Raw genomic sequence first — 21276 nt, 5'->3', positions numbered from 1 at the left:
ATGCTGTTATTTCAAAAATGTTATGTTGAACTTTTTTTTTCCTTGAAGAGTGGTTGTAAAAGTACAGAAATGGCTGAGTGATTACCTAAGTCAACCATCAGAGGAGGCTGTTAGGTATATTCCAGATCGGTTGCAAGCTTCACTAAATGATTCCTGACAGATTTTTCTCTGAAATCTCTCACTCGATGTTGTTCCCCCCTGCCAGTAACAACCCGTGTTCAAATTTACCTTCTTGCCAAAAGATATGCTTGTGGCATGTTACTATATTGAAGCAGCTAATTAGTTAAGCTACTGTATCAAGCATTTAGTTAAGTTTTCCAATAATTAAGTTATTCTAAATTCTGCTTTCTTGTTTGTGTTTTAACCATCTTGTTTAAATTTCATTGCGCTTAATGCCAAGTGGTTTGACCAATTGCATCACCTCTAGAACAGTGACTTCTCTGGGTCGAGGCTACCGCTTTTAAAATATTTTGAAGGTGTCTGGCCTGGCCCATAACAGGTTGACTTAGAAGGTGATATTGTTTGTAGGTGCGGACCTGAACCAGGGGTCATCTGTAAAAGAAACTATTAATCCAATAGAAATTCAAAGCAAACTATTTACTGGAGTGCTAAAATCTGAAACCTGTTACCATGGGAAATAGTTGACACAGTGTGGACTTAAGGGGAAGATAGGTGACCATGAGAGCAAAAGGAACAGGATATGTTGATGGCGCTGGATGAAGAAAGATGACAGCAATCTGTGTAGGCAGCATAAATGTTGGCTTGAGCCAGTTGGACCGAATGTCCAGTTTTATTTTACTGGAACTACTCCTGGTGAATTCATAGACACTGAATTACAATTGGACTGTAGATGAGTTTCCTGTTGAAATGCTGTCATGTTTATGTGTATATGTTCAGGACGAATGGACTCTTTGTCTAGTTATTCATTTGCTGCTGATATGAACTTTTCTGTGTTTCTCAAACTTTATCATCTCTAATTAAAGTCAGCAAAACTCATTAATTGTGGAGAAAGACAACATTTGAATATTTTGTATCCCTGTGTAACTTCAGCATTTTTAAAAACAAAAATATTCTTTTTAATTATATAGCAGCCTGATGCTGACAGATTGTGAATGCCCTTCCTGACTTGCATGATTCTCTGAGCCACCTATCGATGAGGACATCTGGAATGGCTTTCTTTAAGCAGCAGAGAGTGGAGGATTTTTATGAAATTGGAGAAGAACTGGGAAGGTAGGAATGTGATAGCTTGACGTTGCAGACTTTGTTCAATGTAGCAACATGTTGACGCTTGAAATATGGAATTTGTTTCTGAAGTTTGATTCTGTACGACCTCCAGTGCACAAACTACAGTGACAGCTTGGACTAGCTCAGTAATTTTTAAATCCATGCTTTTATTCCCTTTCCCGTTTTTAACTTTTTTGTTTTGCGGCTGTCTCTCTGTTTGGGAGAGTTCAAAGATTTCCCATTTTGTTGTTCCTGAGTGCCTGCCAGCTCTGCTCTGCAGCCAGTCATTACAAAGTAATGGGTGCAACTGATATGCTGTCTCTTGTTGTATCTAGTTAGTGATTGAATTAAAATTCATTGTTACTATCCAGTTGTTGAATTTCTAGATTCTGTAGTATCTTCAATTAGAAAGGATTTAGGAAAAATCAAAGCTTTATAGTTCCTCCAAATGTTTATGTTTAAATGTCAGAAATTATTGCTAATTTCGAAAAACACTTGAAGTTACTAGTGCTTCAGACTAGACTGTGGAGTTACTCCCCTCTGAAGCATGCAGTGTCTTGAATAAAGAACTTGTTTTGCAGTTTCAGGGTTGAGCTGTTAATGTAAATTGAGAGCACCAACATAGCGATGAATCTGGCAAGATTGGCACATCTCTCATCACCTTAAACACTCAACAACCATTCACGTTTGTGCTAATCTACTTTCTTCTCCGATGTGATTTCATGTTATTGTGTGTCCTTGATAGTTCTCAGCTGTGTACTCGACATTTCTGCCGAGTCTGCGGGGTATTCCAATCAAATTGTTCTGGCTAAAGTCTCTCTGGTCTGTTGATTTTTGCACCTGTAGACTTCTCAAGCTTCAAAATATCCCCTCCCCCCACATCCACACCCCAAAATCAGCCCAGCTCGTCCCTGCCTCCTTAACCTGTCCTCCCACCTATCCCCTCCTCCCACCTCAAGCCCCACCACCATCTCCTACCTACTTGCCTCATCTCACCCCATTGATGTGTCCATCCTCCATGGACTGACCTACCTCCTCCCTAACTCCCCACCTACACTCACCTTTACTGACTCCAACCCCGCCTCCTTGACCTGTTTGTCTCCTCTCCATCTATCTTCTACTTTTATCCATCTTCTATCTGCCTCCCCCCTCTTCCTATTTATTTCAAAATCCCCTTCCCCTCCCCCATTTCTCAAGAAGGGCCTAGACCCGAAATGTCAGCTTTCCTGCTCCTCTGATGCTACTTGGCCTGCTGTGTTCATCCAGCTCTATACCTTGTTATCTTAGAGTCTGGGGATCCTGCAGTGCATCCTGACCCGTCAAAGTCTTTCCACCATCGAACAAGGCACAAATTGGAAGTGTGATGGATCACTTTCTGTTTACCTGAATGAATGCAATTCCAACAACACAAGATGCTTCTCACCATCCAGGCCAAAACACCACATCCATATGTGTTTTCTCCCTCAAATACCGATGCTCAGTTGCTCCAGTATGTACAATCTACAAGTTGCGGTGCAGAAATTTACTGAAGGTCCTTAGACAGCTCCTCCCATATCCAAAATCACTACCATCCAGAAAGATAAGGGCAACTGCCACATAGCAACACCTCACCATCCCAGCCTGGAAAAATATCGCTGGGTCCAAATCCTGGAACTCCTCCCCTACTGTGTGTCAAGCCACAGCACACGGACTGCAGCAGTTCAAGAAGGCACCCTGCCACCACCTTCTCAAGGCATCTAGAGATGGACAATAGATGCTGGCCAGCAAATGATGCCATGCCCCAGGAGTGAATTTAAAACTAAGTATGAAACCAAAGTTTTAAGGATCATGTTAAAACTGGCAAATTGAACATATTAATTTAAATTTAACATCAGATATTGGTCTGACATACTGTGTTGCCCTATTGATGAAATTCTGATTTGTTATTTGTGTTGTTAAGAATCTGGGGAGGGGATGCAAGAAAGATAAACCTGCAGGCAAGGGTTTAATTTTTCCCTTGTCAGTCAAAACATATTGGAGGATGACTGGGCAGTTGGTCACAAGACCCTTATTTCTACTTGTAAAATGTCTATCATTAGCTTTGAGGAATCTGCAGACAACAGCTGATCACATAGCCACTTGTGAGATTGTATCTTGTTTCAATGTCATTAGAATGATATAGGAGCATCACTGGATTTTAATTTTTCACATTTTCAACTTAATAGAAGAATGAATAAGTTTGTTTTTCAAATTTGAAATTCAATAATGTCTGTTTTCAAAACGCATTTTTTGAGTTAACTTAACTTAAGATCCCAATTAACTAGCAAACTAATTGAAACCTAAATTTAGAATTCAGAAGCATCTGGCTAAAATCCACCGATCATGTTTATTGGAGGTACAAGTTAAACATGCAATATCTTTCAGATTTAAAAATTGCAGAAAACATGGTAATAAACATGTTCTGGCAGAGGTCATAGATTTGGCAAAAGATCCAGAGAAGGTGGTGTCATTTGATACACAGGCGAGATCTGAAAGGTTCTAGCCCAAATGGTGGTGGATGTTAATTCCGTCAGTCCCTTTCTTTTCAAAAAAAAAGGAGTTAGGCAGGTTCAGGTTAAGGAAGAGGTAGAAGAAACTGCAGATGCTGGAGAATCTGAGACAACAAGGTGTAGAGCTGGATGAACACAGCAGGCCCAAAACCATCAGAGGAGCAGGAAGGCTGGTGTTGCTTGGGCTGTCGTTGTTTGGCCTGCTGTGTTCATCCAGCTCTACACCTTGTTGTCTCAGGTGAAGGAAGCACAGGTTTATGACAAAAAGCAGTGATGTGTGACCCAGTGCTCTTTCAAAGAGCCAGTGCAGGAACAATGGATAGGATCTACAGCGCTATATGTTTCTATCATTCAATAAGGCTACATTTATTTTAGAATATTGTTCTGAGCCTGCCTGCTGTAGAATATTTAATGTTACACAGGTAGAAAATTGGCTTTATGGTATGCTCCTACAATTCCTGAAAGGATTAAGCATTACCAAGCAAATGTTTGAGTTTTTATCTTAATGTTTTTCTACAAGTTTATGCCTTTTTCCCTGAAAAGCTTGCTCCCTGCGATATTCCCTCCTCCCATTGCAATCTAACAGATTCGAAATTTTAGAACAATTCAAGAAACGTTCTTTGTTTTGTTTTTGCAAGCAAGATTGTTAAGGAAGAATGAAGAAACTACTCTAAAGCTGAGCGTGCTGCGATCAATCTTTTGTGATGGCCATTCACATTTGGGTGAGGGGACTGGGCGATGAACAGATCTGTAGTGTACAACGTAACAGCACTGGCTCAGTAATATGATCACCTTCACCACCAAAAGGCAATGTCAATCATTGTTCTCCATTAGCAGTCCATTTTATTATGTCTGTATTATAATAAACAAAACTCTTCCAGGCTAAATATTTAACTCCTAAGTCAGTACGCAACTGATATCATGAAACATGCATTGAGTTTCTTCGTACTGCCTGAATAACCATGCCTTAAGAAACATTTTTTCACTTTGTTTTTAAAGTTATTCTAAAATTTACAATCTGATTAATCACGCTGGAGGAAGGGAACATCACAGAGAGCACCCTCCTTTTTAGGAAAGGAGATATGGTTGTAGAAAACCATTCTCAAAAACAAAACAAACTTATTTGCTTGAAAATAAAGGTACAGTTCAGTTCCTTTTTCATGTTAAGATTAAACATTGCCTTAGACAGGACTGGCTGGAAACAGGACTTCCTGTTACACCACTAAGTTTGAGAGTTGTTGCATCGTGGTCAGCCTGTGCCTTTACATGTCACTGCTGAGTCAGACAAATACACAATTAACCACACTATGGTCCAACTCACCAGTGGCTACAAGTAGAGCTAATGTCTTAATTGATATTCTGTTTCCTTTTGCTTGTCTTCTATCTTCTTTGCCAGTTCAGACTGAGAAATAATGTCCTTTACATTCACTTGATAAACCTGCTCACGACTACTCTCTCATGTCCTTTTTCTCAGGATGAAGGAGGCACTACCTGGGCCAACATTCATTGCCCATCCCTAGTTCCCAGAGGGCAGTTAAAAGCCAACCACGTTGCAATGGGTCTTGGAGCCACATGCAGGCAAGACCAGATAATGACAGCAGTTCCTTTCCCTGAAGGATATTAGTGAAAGAGATGGGTTTTTCCCAACAATTGGTAACTGTCATAGTCATCGCTAGACCCTTCAATCCAGATTGTTGCTGAATTCAAATCTCATCATCTGCCATGGTACAAGTCAAACCCAGGTCCCCAGGACATTAGCTGGGTCTCTGGTTTAACAGTCCTGCAATAATGCCAGTAAACCATCACCTCCCCTGTGTGTATGTACAGAGGAGATTTTGGGGTAAAAATTCACTTTGCCAGCTCAGGATGACAGCATTGGCCACCACTGATGAAGATCTGGTGGATTCTACCATGTCTCCATCTTTGAAAATCTACCCATTATAATCTAAATTACAACATAAGCAGGTGAGGGCATGCTTTAAAAGGCAAAATGTTCTGTTGATTTCTTGCTGATGTGAGGTGTTAATGGTTTTTTGGTGGATGAAGTGGCAAGAATAACATGATCCTGTCAGAGAAGAGAACTTTATAGATGAAGCCAACTGGATTCAGATTGAAAATATGGTAGTTGAAGCCAGCAAATGACACTAGATTTAAAGGACAGAGTTGATTATGTGAAAGACAACACTAAAACACAGGAAGGAATTAAATAGCAAGTGAAATTCAACGTAGTGAATTATGAGATGGGCTCATTTGGCGAGAGGAATAAGAAGGCCCTTATTCCTTGGAAAATAAAATAATTGGTGCAAGGGAAACAGGAAATATGTAACTGTATTTTCAGTTTTATAAATTGGTCAAAACAGCAAATGGAGTTGAGCAGGAGGAGGAGCACAATGGGTTTGAAATACCAGCATTCCGGGCAGTGAGTGCAGTCATGGTTGTTACGCTGAAAGGAGATTTGACTTCAGTTTTCCATGTATTTTTTGAGTTGTAAAGGACATCATATATTTACTGGTTACTTTTAGTTGCACCTTCTTGCTATGTTAGGGTGGCCTGAAAATGTCTGATTTGGGTCTAGCTCCTTCTTTCTGGAATTCCTTTTAACGGTATATTTAGCACATGGTGTGGTTCTGAGCCCACGGACCAAGAGGATCCCAACTTCAGCTGATTTTTAACTTTGGAAATTGTGTGGACTTTGGGAGCTTTGGATGAGGGAAGGCAAAAATTAACTTGTGGGTGGGGCTAATTTCAGACTCCTGAGCATCTGTACATTCAATAGCCAATTATCTCATGTATTTGAGAATACCAGTTAGACTACTTATTGGAGAGTGGACATGGGACAGTGCCAGATTATGACGCACTGCTTTCAAAGGGACAAGATAGATAATTGACAAGGGAGAAAGCATCTCTTTGTGATATTGTTAATGGACAATACTTATCCTGTTGCCCCTCTTGGCATAAGTAGATGGTTATATTCCACAATGACAATAATGTTGGAGTATCCTGAGTCAATAATCCTAAACTATCACAATGCAGTACTGTGTGCTTCTTTTGTATCTTTTCTGGGTTGATGGGTATTTTCAGCAGAGCATAGATTTGCAAAACAAAAATCTGAAAATTTATCTTCAGCTTGGCATATTCTACCAGATAAGCATCTGAGCATACGTCATACCTTAACTGGGGAGGCAATGGCCTAGTGGTATTATCGTTGCACTGTTAATCCAGAGACCCAGACAATGTTCTGGGGACCTGGATCCGAATCCTACCACGGCAGATAGTGAAATTTGGATTCAATAAATATCGGGACTTGACAGTCTAATGGCCATGAATCCATTGTCAATTGTTGGATAAACACATTTGATTCACTTAATGCACTTTTAAGGAGGTAAACTGCCATCCTTACCTGGTCTGGCCTACATGTGACTTCAGACCCACAGCGATGTGGTTGACTCTGATTCTGAACTGATTAGAAATCGGCAGTAAATGCTGCCTGGCCAGCGACACTATCATCTGTGAATGAATTTTTTAAAACATTTCTCAAAGGCAGCATCTTCCAAATCCACAATAACTTCTATCTAGACGTACAAGGGCAGTAAATACAAGCAGTCTCCACCATCTCCAGCTCCCCTCCAAGCCACCGGCATCCTGAACCAGAAATACATTACTTTCCTTCACTGTTGCTGGGTCAAAATTCTGAGGATTTCCCTCTTAGCTGCACCAAATAAACTGCAGCGGTTCAAGAATGCAGCTCATCATACCTTCTCAAGGGCAACTAGGGATGGGCAATAAATGCTGGCCCAACCTTTCGTGCCCCTCGGCTTAAATTTACCAACAATGACAGCCTATCCCAATGTCCTCTGGGACCTTACTTACCAGTGCAGTGCCACAATGATCATAGCCATGTAGCACAAAAAGACTCCTTTAACCCATAGAGTCAGCAAAGACCTGTCTATGCTACACTAATCCCACCTTCAGTGTTCGGATTTCAACTATTTACAATCTCTATGACTTGATGAAGGCATCAAATGTATGGTAACCAAACTTGCTGATGACACAAAAGATTAGGTAGAAAAGTAATCCATGAAGGGACATGCAGTCTGCAAATCAATATAGGTGGGTTGAGCGAGGTGAGCGAAAATTTAGCAGGTGGAGTATGATGTGAGAAAATGTGAACTTGTGCTCTTTGACAGGAAGAATAAAAATGCAGCATATTAATGAAACGGAGAGAGATTGCACAACTGCGGTCCAGAGGGGTCTGGATGTGCTGGTATATCACAAAAAATTAGTATTGTCGGTACAGCAAATGAGGAACACAAATGGAATGTTGTTTATTGCAAGGGGGGTGGCATTTAAACATAGCGAAAATATTACTACAGCTACACAGGGTATTGGTGAGTTTCCACGTTTTGGAGTACTGTGTAGAAACAAAGAACTGTGAATGCTGTGAATCAGGAACAAAAACTAAGTTGCTGGAAAAGCTCAGCAGGTCTGGCACCATCCGTGAAGGTCGGGGGGGGGAGCAGAATAAACAAAGCTAACGTTTCAGGTCTGGTGACCTTTCCCCAGAACTGGTTCTGGAGAAGGGTCACTAGACCCGAAACGTTAACTTTGTTTTTTCCTTCACAGATGCTGCCAGACCTGCTGAGCTTTTCCAGCAACTTAGTTTTTTTTTGTTTTAGAGTACTGTGTATGGTTTTGGATGTGTTTTTATTTGACAAAAGAAATACTTGCATGAGAAGCAGTGCAGAGACCGTTTGCTTAACTGATTCCTGGGATGTTGTGTAGGGTTCTCTTATTAGGGAAAGTTGAATATGTTGGGCCAATATCACTTGGAATTTAAAAGAATGAGAGGTGATCATATTGTAATATCTGAGATCCTGAGGGGGGCCTGATGGGGTAGTTACCAGGGGGATGTTTTCTTTTGGGGAGACTAGAACTAGAATAAGAAGTCTGCTAAGATGGAAATGTGGTGATGTTTCTTCTCTTATGAGTTAAGTCTGTGGAAAAGACTTCCTGGTGGAAGAAAAAAATACATGCTGAATCATTGAATATTTTCGACACAGCCAGATTATGATTACCAAACCCTATGCAGGTCAATTGCATTACATGCCTTCAACTACTCCACTGCAAATAAAGACTTGTGCGCACATAGCACCTTTTGTATAACTTTACAACTGATGAAGTACTTTTGAGGTAATGTTAGTGAAAGTAGGATGTATTACATCCAATCTGTGCATAACAAGCTTCTACACACTGAAACTAGCCAATCTTATTCTAACGATGTTGATTTGAGGGATATATTTCTCCAAGGACACCTTGGAGAAATTCCTTTGTCCATCTTTTGAGAGAGTGTGTCACAAATGGACAGTAGTTGGTCATGACCTGAAACATCAAACTTTCCTCTGATGCTGCTTGGCCTGCTGTGTTCATCCAGCTTCACACTGTGTTCTCTCAATAGTTTTTCCTAGTGTTCTTCTCCTTCCACTGCGTGAGAGGAGCGTTGTGTTAGGATCCTGGGTCAACCTTGCAGTGTCACAGAGGTGCTCCGCAATGACACAAATAGTATGTAATGGGAGGAATTAGGTTTGCGAAGGATTGATAATAAGAAGCATGTGTACAGGATACTCTATCACTAACGTAGCAATAAAATTAGAGCCAAGTATATCTCAGATTATTGTGTATAAATTTTACTTCACATTCGTCTTCAAAAAAATAAAGTTCTAAAGAAGACTTAATCTGGAACACCTGGCTTATTCTTCCCCAGTCTGTCTTGAATCCCAAGTTGTACATGTGGGCAGTAAACCACATGATAAAAAGAGGGATGCACCATGAGCACCTTCTCTTACAAGCAGAAACTTGTATCTGCTGGCTAATGAGGCTTAACCTTCATTCCAGAGTCGTTTTGATCAAGCTTCCTGCGACTATCGGCTAGATGGTCACCGGAATGTGGCAAGGACCAAAGACCCCATACCCATGACATGTAGGACCAATGTAGTGTACAAAATACCATGCACAGATTGCCAAAAACATTACATTGGCCAGGCAGGAAGTATGTATGGGCCGAGAATGCTACTGAATGAGCCTGGCTAACAGTGTCTGTTATTTCCTTTTTCGTGTTAAAATTGATTGCAGACTTATTTTTCATGGTTCATCAGTAACTTCTTTACCATTCTTTTGAAATTCCTTGGATCTTCCAGTCCCGTTTGTATCTCGTTTTTGATTTTTGGCTGTTTGTTTCTCTGAGATGGTTTGTTTATTATTTCTTGTAAAACTCTAAAGGGTGTGAGTCAATGTATTTGACAGACTATTGGAAAAACACCTGCAGATGGATTAGCAATGGTTTGCCACACAGAGGGTTGGGAGTTTTTTTTTTAATTTTCATTCGTTTTGTGCATGACGCTAACTGGACCAACACTTATTACCTATCTCTAATTGGCCTGGAGGCAATGGTGGTGTACTGCCTTCTTGAATCATTGCAGTCCATTTGCTGTGGGAACATGTTCAGTGCTGTAAGGGAAGGAGTTCTGGAATTTGACCTAATGTTACTGAAGGAACAGCAATATATTTCCAAGTCAGGATGGCATGTGGCTTGGAGGGAAACTTGCAGGAGGTGGTGTTGTGTTGCCCTTCTCCTCCTTGATGTCGAGTTCATGGCTTTTGAAGGTGGTTTTGGAGGAGCATTGGTGAGTCCCTGCAATGTATCTTGTAGATGGTGCATACTGCTGTTAGTGTGTGCTGGTGGTGAAGAATTATCCTGAAGTATTCATGTTGAGCATCATTTGGGGTTTAAGGTTTTTGCAAAGATTTGTAACTCGGGTTGTGGGTGAGGTTGTTGAATTTTTCACTGAGCTAGCTGGTTATAATTCAGATATTTTGTCACCCTACTGGGTAACATCAGGATGACCTCCTATGAAGCAGTAATGTTCTACTCTGTTTAGTATTTATATGATCCGACCTGTCAAGATGTTTCGTGTCACTTCAGGTTCCCTTTTTTTTAAACTGCAAGGGTTTGTACATGGGGTCTAATTCCACATGTTTATTGATACTGCGTTACAGGAGGAGAACCAGGCCTCTTGGGATTTCTGTACGTGTTGATGGTTAGTTGGCCTGAGCTAGGATGGCCACATTGTCCAATTTAAATTGATGGCATTCATTGTCCAAGAATACTGAAATGAGGGAGAGTTAGTTGTATCCTTTTGCTGTTAGTTCATGTTTGTGCGAAGTCCGGATGTGTTGCAGTGGGGTGTGGCCCGTTTTTAAATAGTGCTTTAAATGGCCCAAAACTTTGCAAGAAGGAGGAAGAGCACCTAATACATAGTCTTTGCTATCAATGGATACCCCACCAACTTCATCTGCGGGTGCCTACTAGATAGTCAATACCAAGAGGACACAATACTTTGGCCATGCTACTGTATGTCAAGAGCATCGGAATTGACAATGAGACCCCCAAGACCACTAGGAATCAGAATAACGCAAGCCCACACCCACACGTACACTCAAAAGGACCCAAGACCCCATACCCATGACGTGCAGGACCAACGTGGTATACAAAATATTGTTCAAAGAATGCCAAAAACATTACAATGATAGACAGGAAGGGAATTAACCATCAGGAAACATGGGCTAGCAGCAAAATGACATGATGAACTTTCCCTCGTTTCAGTACACCTGGACAATGAAGACTGTCAATTTAACTGGGACGACATGACCATTCTAGCTCAAGCCAACAATCAATGTGGGAATTTCTAGAGGCCTAGTTCTCCACCCATAATGCAATCAATAAATATGTAGAATTAGACCCCATATACAAATCCTTGTAAAAAAGAATCTGAAATGACACAAAACCCTTCGACAGACCAGATCTCATAAGTACAAAGTGGAGAAGAACAACATTGCTTCACCTGAGGCCACACTAGTGGTGATTATCTCACATGATGACAAAATATCTGTAGGATAACCAACCAGCTTGGTGAGCAAGTCAACAACCTCATTCATTTGGAATATAGTAAATTACATTTTTTCAAGAAATTTAAACTGATTTTAGCTAATGTCTTCACTTCACAAATTGCTACTGAGTTCTGCATTGAACAGAAGCTGATCTCTGGCCCTTTCATGGAACAAAGTTGTATTCAGTTCAGGCATGTACTTTAACACAAGCAGAGAATGCTGGAGAAAATCAACAGGTCTGGCAGCATCTGTGGACAGAAACTGTGTTAACAGCATTTTCTGTGCTTGCTTCAGATTTGCTGCATCCAGAGTATTTTGCCTTTCAGGTACTTTAATGCCACCTATATGAAAAGCTCAGAATGGCATAAGCCCGCTGGAAGATCCTACCTTGATACTGATTCCACAATGTACTGGATAAATTTTGGAAAGAGCTCATATCTCTTTAGAAATTTCCACTCCCACTGAATGTCACACATACTTTAGCCAATGAAGAATTGTAAATATAGTGCATAATGGTATGCCCATGAATAATGCATTCCTCATCTCCTGCTTGTCAGCATTTCAAATGTTGCGCCTTGACCCCTGCTAAATGTTAAAATGTAATTAAAACTGAAAGATGGTTATGGAATTGAACGGTAACACTTGTTGGGCAATTCTACCTCTTGTTCAGATTACTCTAGGTCTTACCAAATAAGTGAAAGTTACTGAAAAGTTTTTTTTTGTCTAGCTGTGTGTTATCTTTGACTTATATTTTTGCTCTTTAAATTATTCCTCCCGTACCTGGAAGGAGCAATTTGGGTTTGTTGAATATCATTTCCTCTGAGGTTCTGACATTTGAACCTGGTTTTATTTTGTAATCTTTGTAACAGACAACTGTTTCAACATATCAGTGATGTGTTCGTTAAATGACAGCTTCCTCCTAGAAAAAGGAGGTGGATTATTATATCACCAGTTCTGTCGAGGGATCATTTAACTTCAGGCTGTCTCATATCTTGATAACTACTTAATATAATCAAGTTGCGTACTCAAAGCTTCCAAAAGGGAACACTTTCTGCATCTAACATTGCTGTAATGAGGTGCATTAATTTCCATTTCAGTTGCATTGTCAAGCAATGAGCTTTATTTACTGCTGTCTCCGTTTGTTCTCCCACCTTCAATGACCTCTGCGTTATATACACCAAGGCCGGCCTACTCCTGCACTCCCTTTAGAATGATGCTCACGCTGTTATTATCTTTCAATATTCTCCTCACCAAAGTGCATCATTTTGCACTTCTCTGCATTGAATCACATCTACTACCTGTCCGCCCATCGCCCACCAAATTGTCTATTTGAGTTTGAAAAGTATCGGTTCCAGTCCTGCTCTAAGGCATGAGCACAAAAGCTAAAGCTGATGGATGAGATGTTAAACTGATTTTCCCCGCTGGTTGTAAATGATCCCATGTCTCTATTGCAAAGAGGAGGAAGGGGGTTGTCCCTTTCGTTCTGATCATTATTTTATCTCTTGATCTATATTACAAAAGAAGAGATTCTCTGGTCTTTACTTTCTCTGCCCAAACCCAGGTCCTTAATGATTATTCGCTGAATAAAAATTGCAAAATGCTGAGTTTTTTTTATAATGGGTAGAATGAGGAGGCAGGCCTCCAGTCTGCCTCAACCAAAACACAAATAATTCAGCTGGCATTATTTAGAGTTGCACTCCTTCAACCAAGGAAATCAAACCCCCACAAGGTGTAGAGCTGATGAACGTGGCAGGCCAAGCAGCAACAGAGGAGCAGGAAGACTGACATTTCATCATTTCTGAAGAAGGGTCTAGGCTTGAAACATAAGCCTTCCTGCTCCTCTGCTGCTTGGCCTGCTGTGTTCATCCAACTCTACACCTTGTTATCTCAGATTCTCCAGCATCGGCAGTCCCCATTATCTCTGAATCAATTCTAACCCCCTACAAAACAGTGACTGGCTTTAAAGCACTTTGAGATGTCCAATGTTCGTGAAAGATACTATATATGTATGCAAATATTTCATTCAAATTCAACATGGAATTCTTTCATTCCCAAAACATTGCCTTGGGTTTAATACTATCTTGTTACTGCATTGTAAAGGTTCCATTCTTGATGACTTGATGAGTTAGATTGTGATTTTCCTCACATCCTGCATTTTAACTTCTTTGTGCATGGCAGAGTTACCACTGTTATCACTTAATGCCAACTAGCAATGAAGCACCTATAGGTCACATGACATGCACTCATGTCCTGTCCTGTTACATTTTAAAATACTGCAACCTTTGTACGGTGTCAGCAAAATTCCCCTCTGATTTTCACTTCCTATCCTGCCTGTGGCTTAGCTGATCATCCTACAGTCAAGTGTTATGCATAGCTTACTTATCTTCCGGCTCAGAAATGATCACTTTTTGTGGTTATCCTTCCAGTCTCAATGTTCACATCATGTGTTATGTTCACATGACCAGAAGACTATAAAATGCATGTATGGATCTGGAGGTAACTGAAGAACACAGCCTGTTTTAACTAGAACAGACTTTGGACGATGTATCGTGTGCCAAACGCAGGCAAATGGGACTAGTTCACTTTAGGAAACCAGGTCAACATGGGCGAGTAAGATTTCAGCTGCTTCTTCCTAGATCCAGCTGACTTTCATGCTATCTAACAGGCTGCAAGTCCCCAGGAGCTGCATGAACCAAGAAAAGACCCTTGTTTACAAATCCTCGTTCATCCCTTGCCATTGTTGTTGACTCCAAAGAACAGCCGGAAGCAACCCAGAAACCCTTTCTGGTTTCAATCCGGTGTTGGGAATATGAATTCCTTACAAAAACTATGTCTAGTGGCATTTTCCCCACAAAGAGACACCCATTTTAAATCTTTCATTGGACGTTGGTGCCACTAGCTGGGCTAGCATTTATGGCTTATTTGTAGTTGTCTTTGACAAGGTAGTGCTGAGTTGCCTTCTTAAACAGTTGTCATATTTGGAACTGCAGTTGTAGGACCTTCTACATGTTAACACTAACCAGCGGGAAGTTCTCCCTCTGATACCCATTGAGTCTAGTTTTATTTGGGCTCTATGATGTCAGATTCTGTCAAATTTAGCTTTGATATTAAGGGCAGTTACCTTCAGCTGACCTCTGGGGAACAGCTCTTTTGTCTATATTTGAATTAATGCTATAAGGGGTCAAGGAGCAAGATGGATTCTGCCAGAGCCAACGTGAGTGTCTGAGAGCAGGCAAGTGCCTTGTAAGTGATTCTTGATAGTGCTGTTGATGACAGTTTGCATCACTTTACAGAAAATTAAGGATAGACTGTTGGTATGGTAGTTGACTGGATTGGATGTGTCCAGCTTATTGTGCGCAGGATAAGCCTGGGCAATTTTCCATCTTGTGGGGTTGATGCCAGTGTCGTAGCTGTACTGGAATAGTATGGCTAGTTCTCAACAACAGACAGGAGGAGGTCCTGTCAGCTGCTTGTTGCTTCTGCTGTTTAGAATGCAAATAGTCCTATGTTTTACTTTGACCAGGTTGACACCTCATTTTTAGTTATGCCTGTCCTAACATGCCCTCCTGGCTGTTCATTGAACCAGAGTTGGTTTCCTGACTTGATGGTAGTCATAAACTCAGTGATATGGCAGGCCACAAGGTCACAAATTGTGGTTGAGCACAATTCTGGTGCTGCTGATGGGCCACGGCACCTCCATGGGAAAGTACTGATTTGAGTCTTTTGAGTTCAGAAATGAGGATGTCTGACTGCAGTTATATAGGGCTTTGGTGTGAGACTGCAATATTTCATGCAGTTTTGGCCTCCTTACCTGAAAATGGATATACTTGCCGCAGAGGAAGTGCGGGGGAGGTTCACTAAACTGACATCAGGGATGACAAGATTGTCCGAGAGGTGAGATTAGTTCGACTGGACTTGAATTTACTAGATTTTTTGAAGGATAAGTCGGGGCGGGGAAGATATCTGATGAGAATACTATACATGCCAATAGAACATAGAACATAGAACAGTACAGCACAGAACAGGCCCTTCAGCCCAAAATGTTGTGCCGACCATTGATCCTCATGTATGCACCCTCAAATTTCTGTGACCATATACATGTCCAGCAGTCTCTTAAATGACCCCAATGACCTTGCTTCCACAACTGCTGCTGGCAACGCATTCCATGTTCTCACAACTCTCTGCGCAAAGAACCTGCCTCTGACATCCCCTCTATACTTTCCACCAACCAGCTTAAAACTATGATCCCTCGTGCTAGCCATTTCTGCCCTGGGAAATAGTCTCTGGCTATCAACTCTATCTATGCCTCTTATTATCTTGTATACCTCAATTAGGTCCCCTCTCCTCCTCCTTTTCTCCAATGAAAAGAGACCGAGCTCAGTCAACCTCTCTTCATAAGATAAGCCCTCCAGTCCAGGCAGCATCCTGGTAAACCTCCTCTGAACCCTCTCCAAAGCATCCACATCTTTCCTATAATAGGGCACCCAGAACTGGACGCAGTATTCCAAGTGCGGTCTAACCAAAGTTTTATAGAACTGCAACAAGATCTCACGACTCTTAAACTCAATCCCCCTGTTAATGAAAGCCAAAACACCATATGCTTTCTTAACAACCCTGTCCACTTGGGTGGCCATTTTAAGGGATCTATGTATCTGCACACCAAGATCCCTCTGTTCCTCCACGCTGCCAAGAATCCTATCCTTAATCCTGTACTCAGCTTTCAAATTCGACCTTCCAAAATGCATCACCTCGCATTTATCCAGGTTGAACTCCATCTGCCACCTCTCAGCCCATCTCTGCATCCTGTCAATGTCCCGCTGCAGCCTACAACAGCCCTCTACACTGTCAACGACACCTCCGACCTTTGTGTCGTCTGCAAACTTGCTGACCCATCCTTCAATCCCCTTGTCCAAGTCATTAATAAAAATTACAAACAGTAGAGGCCCAAGGACAGAGCCCTGTGGAACTCCACTCACCACTGACTTCCAGGCAGAATATTTTCCTTCTACTACCACTCGCTGTCTTCTGTTGGCCAGCCAATTCTGTATCCAAGCAGCTAAGTTCCCCTGTATCTCATTCCTTCTGAATGAGCCTACCATGGGGAACCTTATCAAATGCCTTACTGAAGTCCATATACACCACATCCACAGCTCGACCCTCATCAACCTTTCTCGTCACATCCTCAAAAAACTCGATAAGGTTTGTAAGGCATGACCTACCCCTCACAAAGCCGTGTTGACTGTATTTGATCAAGCCATGCTCTTCCAGATGGTCATAAATCTTATCCCTCAGAATCCTTTCTAACACCTTGCAGACGACAGACGTGAGACTTGCCGGTCTATAATTGCCGGGGATTTCCCTATTTCCTTTCTTGAAGAGAGGAATTACATTTGCCTCTCTCCAGTCCTCAGGTACGACTCCAGTGGAGAGCGAGGATGCAAAGATCTTCGCAAGTGGCGAAGCAATTGCATTTCTCGCTTCCCAAAGCAGCCGAGGACAAATCTGATCCGGGCCTGGCGACTTGTCAATCTTAATGTTTGACAAAATTTTCAGCACATCAATAGGGCTAGACATACTAGATTGTTACAGAGATGGAAGGAACTGCCGATGCTGGAGAATCTGAGATAACACTGTGTGAAGCTGCGAACCCTGCTACCCTTGGGCTGCAATGTGGACTTGTTCACAAGTTTAAATCTCCCCTCCCCCGACCACCTCCCAAAACCAGCCCAGCTAGTCCCCGCCTCCCTAACCGTTCCTCCCACCCCCAACCCCTACCCACTAACCCCATCTCGTCCTCCCTAACTCCCCACCTACATTCACCTTCACTGGCTCTAACCCTGCCTCTTTGTCTCCTCTCACCCTATCTTCTCTTTATCAATCTTCTATCCACCTCCCCCTGTCTCCCTATTTATTTCAGAATCCCCTTCCTCTTTCCCCCATTTCTGAAGAAGGGTCCTGACCTGAAATGTCAAACTTGCCTGCTGTGGACATACTAGATGGAGAGGAAGTTTTTCCTGATTGGACAGAATCAAATGGTGTTTTGGCTTTCATTTGGATCAGCACTTGGATCAGTACCTGGTGCTATGATGTTGTGGCCATAACAGAGACATGGGTTTCTCATGGGCTGGAATGGTTGCTGGATATTCCAGGGTTTAGAACATTTAAAAAGAATAGGGAGGGGGGAAAAAGAGGAGGGGGTGTAGCACTACTAATCAGAGAGGGTATCACAGCTACAGAAGCTTCCATTGTCGAGGAAGATCTGCCTACCGAGTCAGTATGGGTGGAAATTAGGAGCAGCAAGGGAGTAGTCACCTCGTTAGGGGTTTACTACAGGCCCCCCAATAGCAGCAGGGAGATTGTAGAAAGCATAGGTCGACAGATTTTGGAAAAGTGTGGACGCAGTAGGGTTGTTGTAATGGGTGACTTTAACTTTCCTAATATTGATTGGAACCTCCTTCGAGCAGAAGATTTGAATGGAGCTGTTTTTGTAAGGTGTGTTCAGGAGGGTTTCCTAACGCAGTACGTTGACAGGCCGACGAGGGGAGAGGCCATTCTAGACTTGGTGCTCGGAAACGAGCCGGGGCAGGTATCAGATCTTGTGGTGGGAGAGCATTTTGGTGATAGTGACCATAACACTGTCTCATTCTACATAGCTATGGAGAAGGAGAGGATTAGGCAGAATGGGAGGATATTTAATTGGGGAAGAGGAAACTATGATGCGATTAGACACGAGTTAGGAAGCATGGACTGGGAGCAGTTGTTCCATGGTAAGGGAACTATAGACATGTGGAGATGGTTTAAGGAACAGTTGTTGGGAGTGATGAGTAAATATGTCCCTCTGAGACAGGCAAGATGGGGTAAGATAAAGGAACCTTGGATGACGAGAGCGGTGGAGCTTCTAGTGAAAAGTAAGAAGGTAGCTTACATAAGGTGGAGGAAGCTAGGGTCAAGTTCAGCTAGAGAGGATTACATGCAGGCAAGGAAGGAGCTCAAAAATGGTCTGAGGAGAGCCAGGAGGGGGCACGAGAAAGGCTTGGCAGAAGGAATCCGGGAAAACACAAAGGCATTTTACACTTACGTGAGGAATAAGAGAATGGTCAAAGAAAGAGTAGGGCCGATCAGGGATAGCATAGGGAACTTGTGTGTGGAGCCTGAGGAGGTAGGGGAAGCCCTAAATGAGTTTTTTGCTTCTGTCTTTACGAAAGAAACGACCTGTGTAGTGAATGAAACCTTTGAAGAGCAGGTGTGCATGCTGGAATGGATAGAGATAGAGGAAGCTGATGTACTGAAAATTTTGTCAAACATTAAGATTGACAAGTCGCCAGGCCCGGATCAGATTTGTCCTCGGCTGCTTTGGGAAGCGAGAAATGCAATTGCTTCGCCACTTGCGAAGATCTTTGCATCCTCGCTCTCCACTGGAGTCGTACCTGAGGACTGGAGAGAGGCAAATGTAATTCCTCTCTTCAAGAAAGGAAATAGGGAAATCCCCGGCAATTATAGACCGGTAAGTCTCACGTCTGTCGTCTGCAAGGTGTTAGAAAGGATTCTGAGGGATAAGATTTATGACCATCTGGAAGAGCATGGCTTGATCAAATACAGTCAACACGGCTTTGTGAGGGGTAGGTCATGCCTTACAAACCTTATCGAGTTTTTTGAGGATGTGACTAGTAAGGTTGATGAGGGTCAAGCTGTGGATGTGGTGTATATGGACTTCAGTAAGGCATTTGATAAGGTTCCCCATGGAAGGCTCATTCAGAAGGTCAGGAGGAATGGGATACAGGGGAACTTAGCTGCTTGGATACAGAATTGGCTGGCCAACAGAAGACAGCGAGTGGTAGTAGAAGGAAAATATTCTGCCTGGAAGTCAGTGGTGAGTGGGGTTCCACAGGGCTCTGTCCTTGGGCCTCTACTGTTTGTAATTTTTATTAATGACTTGGACAAGGGGATTGAAGGATGGGTCAGCAAGTTTGCAGACGACACAAAGGTCGGAGGTGTCGTTGACAGTGTAGAGGGCTGTTGTAGGCTGCAGCGGGACATTGACAGGATGCAGAGATGGGCTGAGAGGTGGCAGATGGAGTTCAACCTGGATAAATGCGAGGTGATGCATTTTGGAAGGTCGAATTTGAAAGCTGAGTACAGGATTAAGGATAGGATTCTTGGCAGCGTGGAGGAACAGAGGGATCTTGGTGTGCAGATACATAGATCCCTTAAAATGGCCACCCAAGTGGACAGGGTTGTTAAGAAAGCATATGGTGTTTTGGCTTTCATTAACAGGGGGATTGAGTTTAAGAGTCGTGAGATCTTGTTGCAGCTCTATAAAACTTTGGTTAGACCGCACTTGGAATACTGCGTCCAGTTCTGGGCGCCCTATTATAGGAAAGATGTGGATGCTTTGGAGAGGGTTCAGAGGAGGTTTACCAGGATGCTGCCTGGACTGGAGGGCTTATCTTATGAAGAGAGGTTGACTGAGCTCGGTCTCTTTTCATTGGAGAAAAGGAGGAGGAGAGGGGACCTAATTGAGGTATACAAGATAATGAGAGGCATAGATAGAGTCGATAGCCAGAGACTATTTCCCAGGGCAGAAATGGCTAGCACGAGGGGTCATAGTTTTAAGCTGGTTGGTGGAAAGTATAGAGGGGATGTCAGAGGCAGGTTCTTTACGCAGAGAGTTGTGAGAGCATGGAATGCGTTGCCAGCAGCAGTTGTGGAAGCAAGGTCATTGGGGTCATTTAAGAGACTGCTGGACATGCATATGGTCACAGAAATTTGAGGGTGCATCCATGAGGATCAATGGTCGGCACAACATTGTGGGCTGAAGGGCCTGTTCTGTGCTGTACTGTTCTATGTTCTATGTTCTAAGTCTTTTGATATTGCGTAGACTATTTAGGTCTGAGATGAAGGAAAAGTTCTTTTTCTCAGTAGTGAACCTGTAACTAAATATATTGTAGAAAGGGAGAGATACACTCCGGTTTTGAAGGCATCAATGTGGCTGGTGAGAAAGCAGTAACATTGTATTAAGAGGAGGATTGGCCATGATGCTACTGAATGACTGACAGCTTTCAAGGGCTTCCTGGTCTGAGTTTCTCTTTAAGTGCTTCTCTCTCTTGTGGGAACAGGTGGGAGTAAGAGGATTTAGTGACGCAGGGGGAGGCATTTTCATGATGAGTAGTCAGCAGGAGGTTTCCTTGCCTTATGAGTGTTTAATGGGGTTGGAGTCAATGCTGAGGACTCCAGGGTCGTTCCCTTCTAAATGTATACACTGTACCAATACTTCGACGGACAGGACTTGTCTGGGGCTGCCAGTGATGGAAGTTCTGGATGTGAGTTTGCTCGCTGAGCTGGAAGGTTAGTTTTCACACGTTTCGTCACCATTCTAGGTAACATCATTACGGATGATGTTATCTAGAATGGTGACGAAACGTCTGAAAACTAACCTTCCAGCTCAGCGAGCAAACTCACATCCAGAACCTCAACCTGAGCTACAAATCTTCTCAAAACTCGCTAGTGATGGAAGTCTTGAGTATAAGCTGTCAAATTATGATTCTGTGAGAATGACTATCAGGCTGTTACCTGACTAGCC

At 42.5% G+C, this 21276-nt stretch overlaps 1 protein-coding gene across 4 annotated transcripts in view; it reads left to right on the top strand.

The window, feature by feature from the left end:
• Positions 1-1092: 1092 nt before the first annotated feature.
• Positions 1093-21276, top strand: part of dapk2b (death-associated protein kinase 2b) — a 136685-nt gene continuing 116501 nt past the window's right edge. For all 4 annotated transcript variants that reach the window (XM_048520759.2, XM_048520760.2, XM_048520762.2 and 1 more), the window contains exon 1: positions 1093-1230. In XM_048520759.2, coding sequence (XP_048376716.2) covers positions 1154-1230 — 77 coding nt within the window. In that variant the 5' untranslated portion in view covers positions 1093-1153. The remainder of the gene's footprint in view (positions 1231-21276) is intronic.

Source organism: Stegostoma tigrinum, chromosome 36 (genome assembly GCF_030684315.1).
Source record: "Stegostoma tigrinum isolate sSteTig4 chromosome 36, sSteTig4.hap1, whole genome shotgun sequence".
NCBI classification, from domain to species: Eukaryota; Metazoa; Chordata; class Chondrichthyes; order Orectolobiformes; family Stegostomatidae; genus Stegostoma; species Stegostoma tigrinum.
The sequence above is the reverse complement of the archived record's forward strand: the minus strand, read 5'-3'. Positions and strand labels throughout refer to the sequence as shown.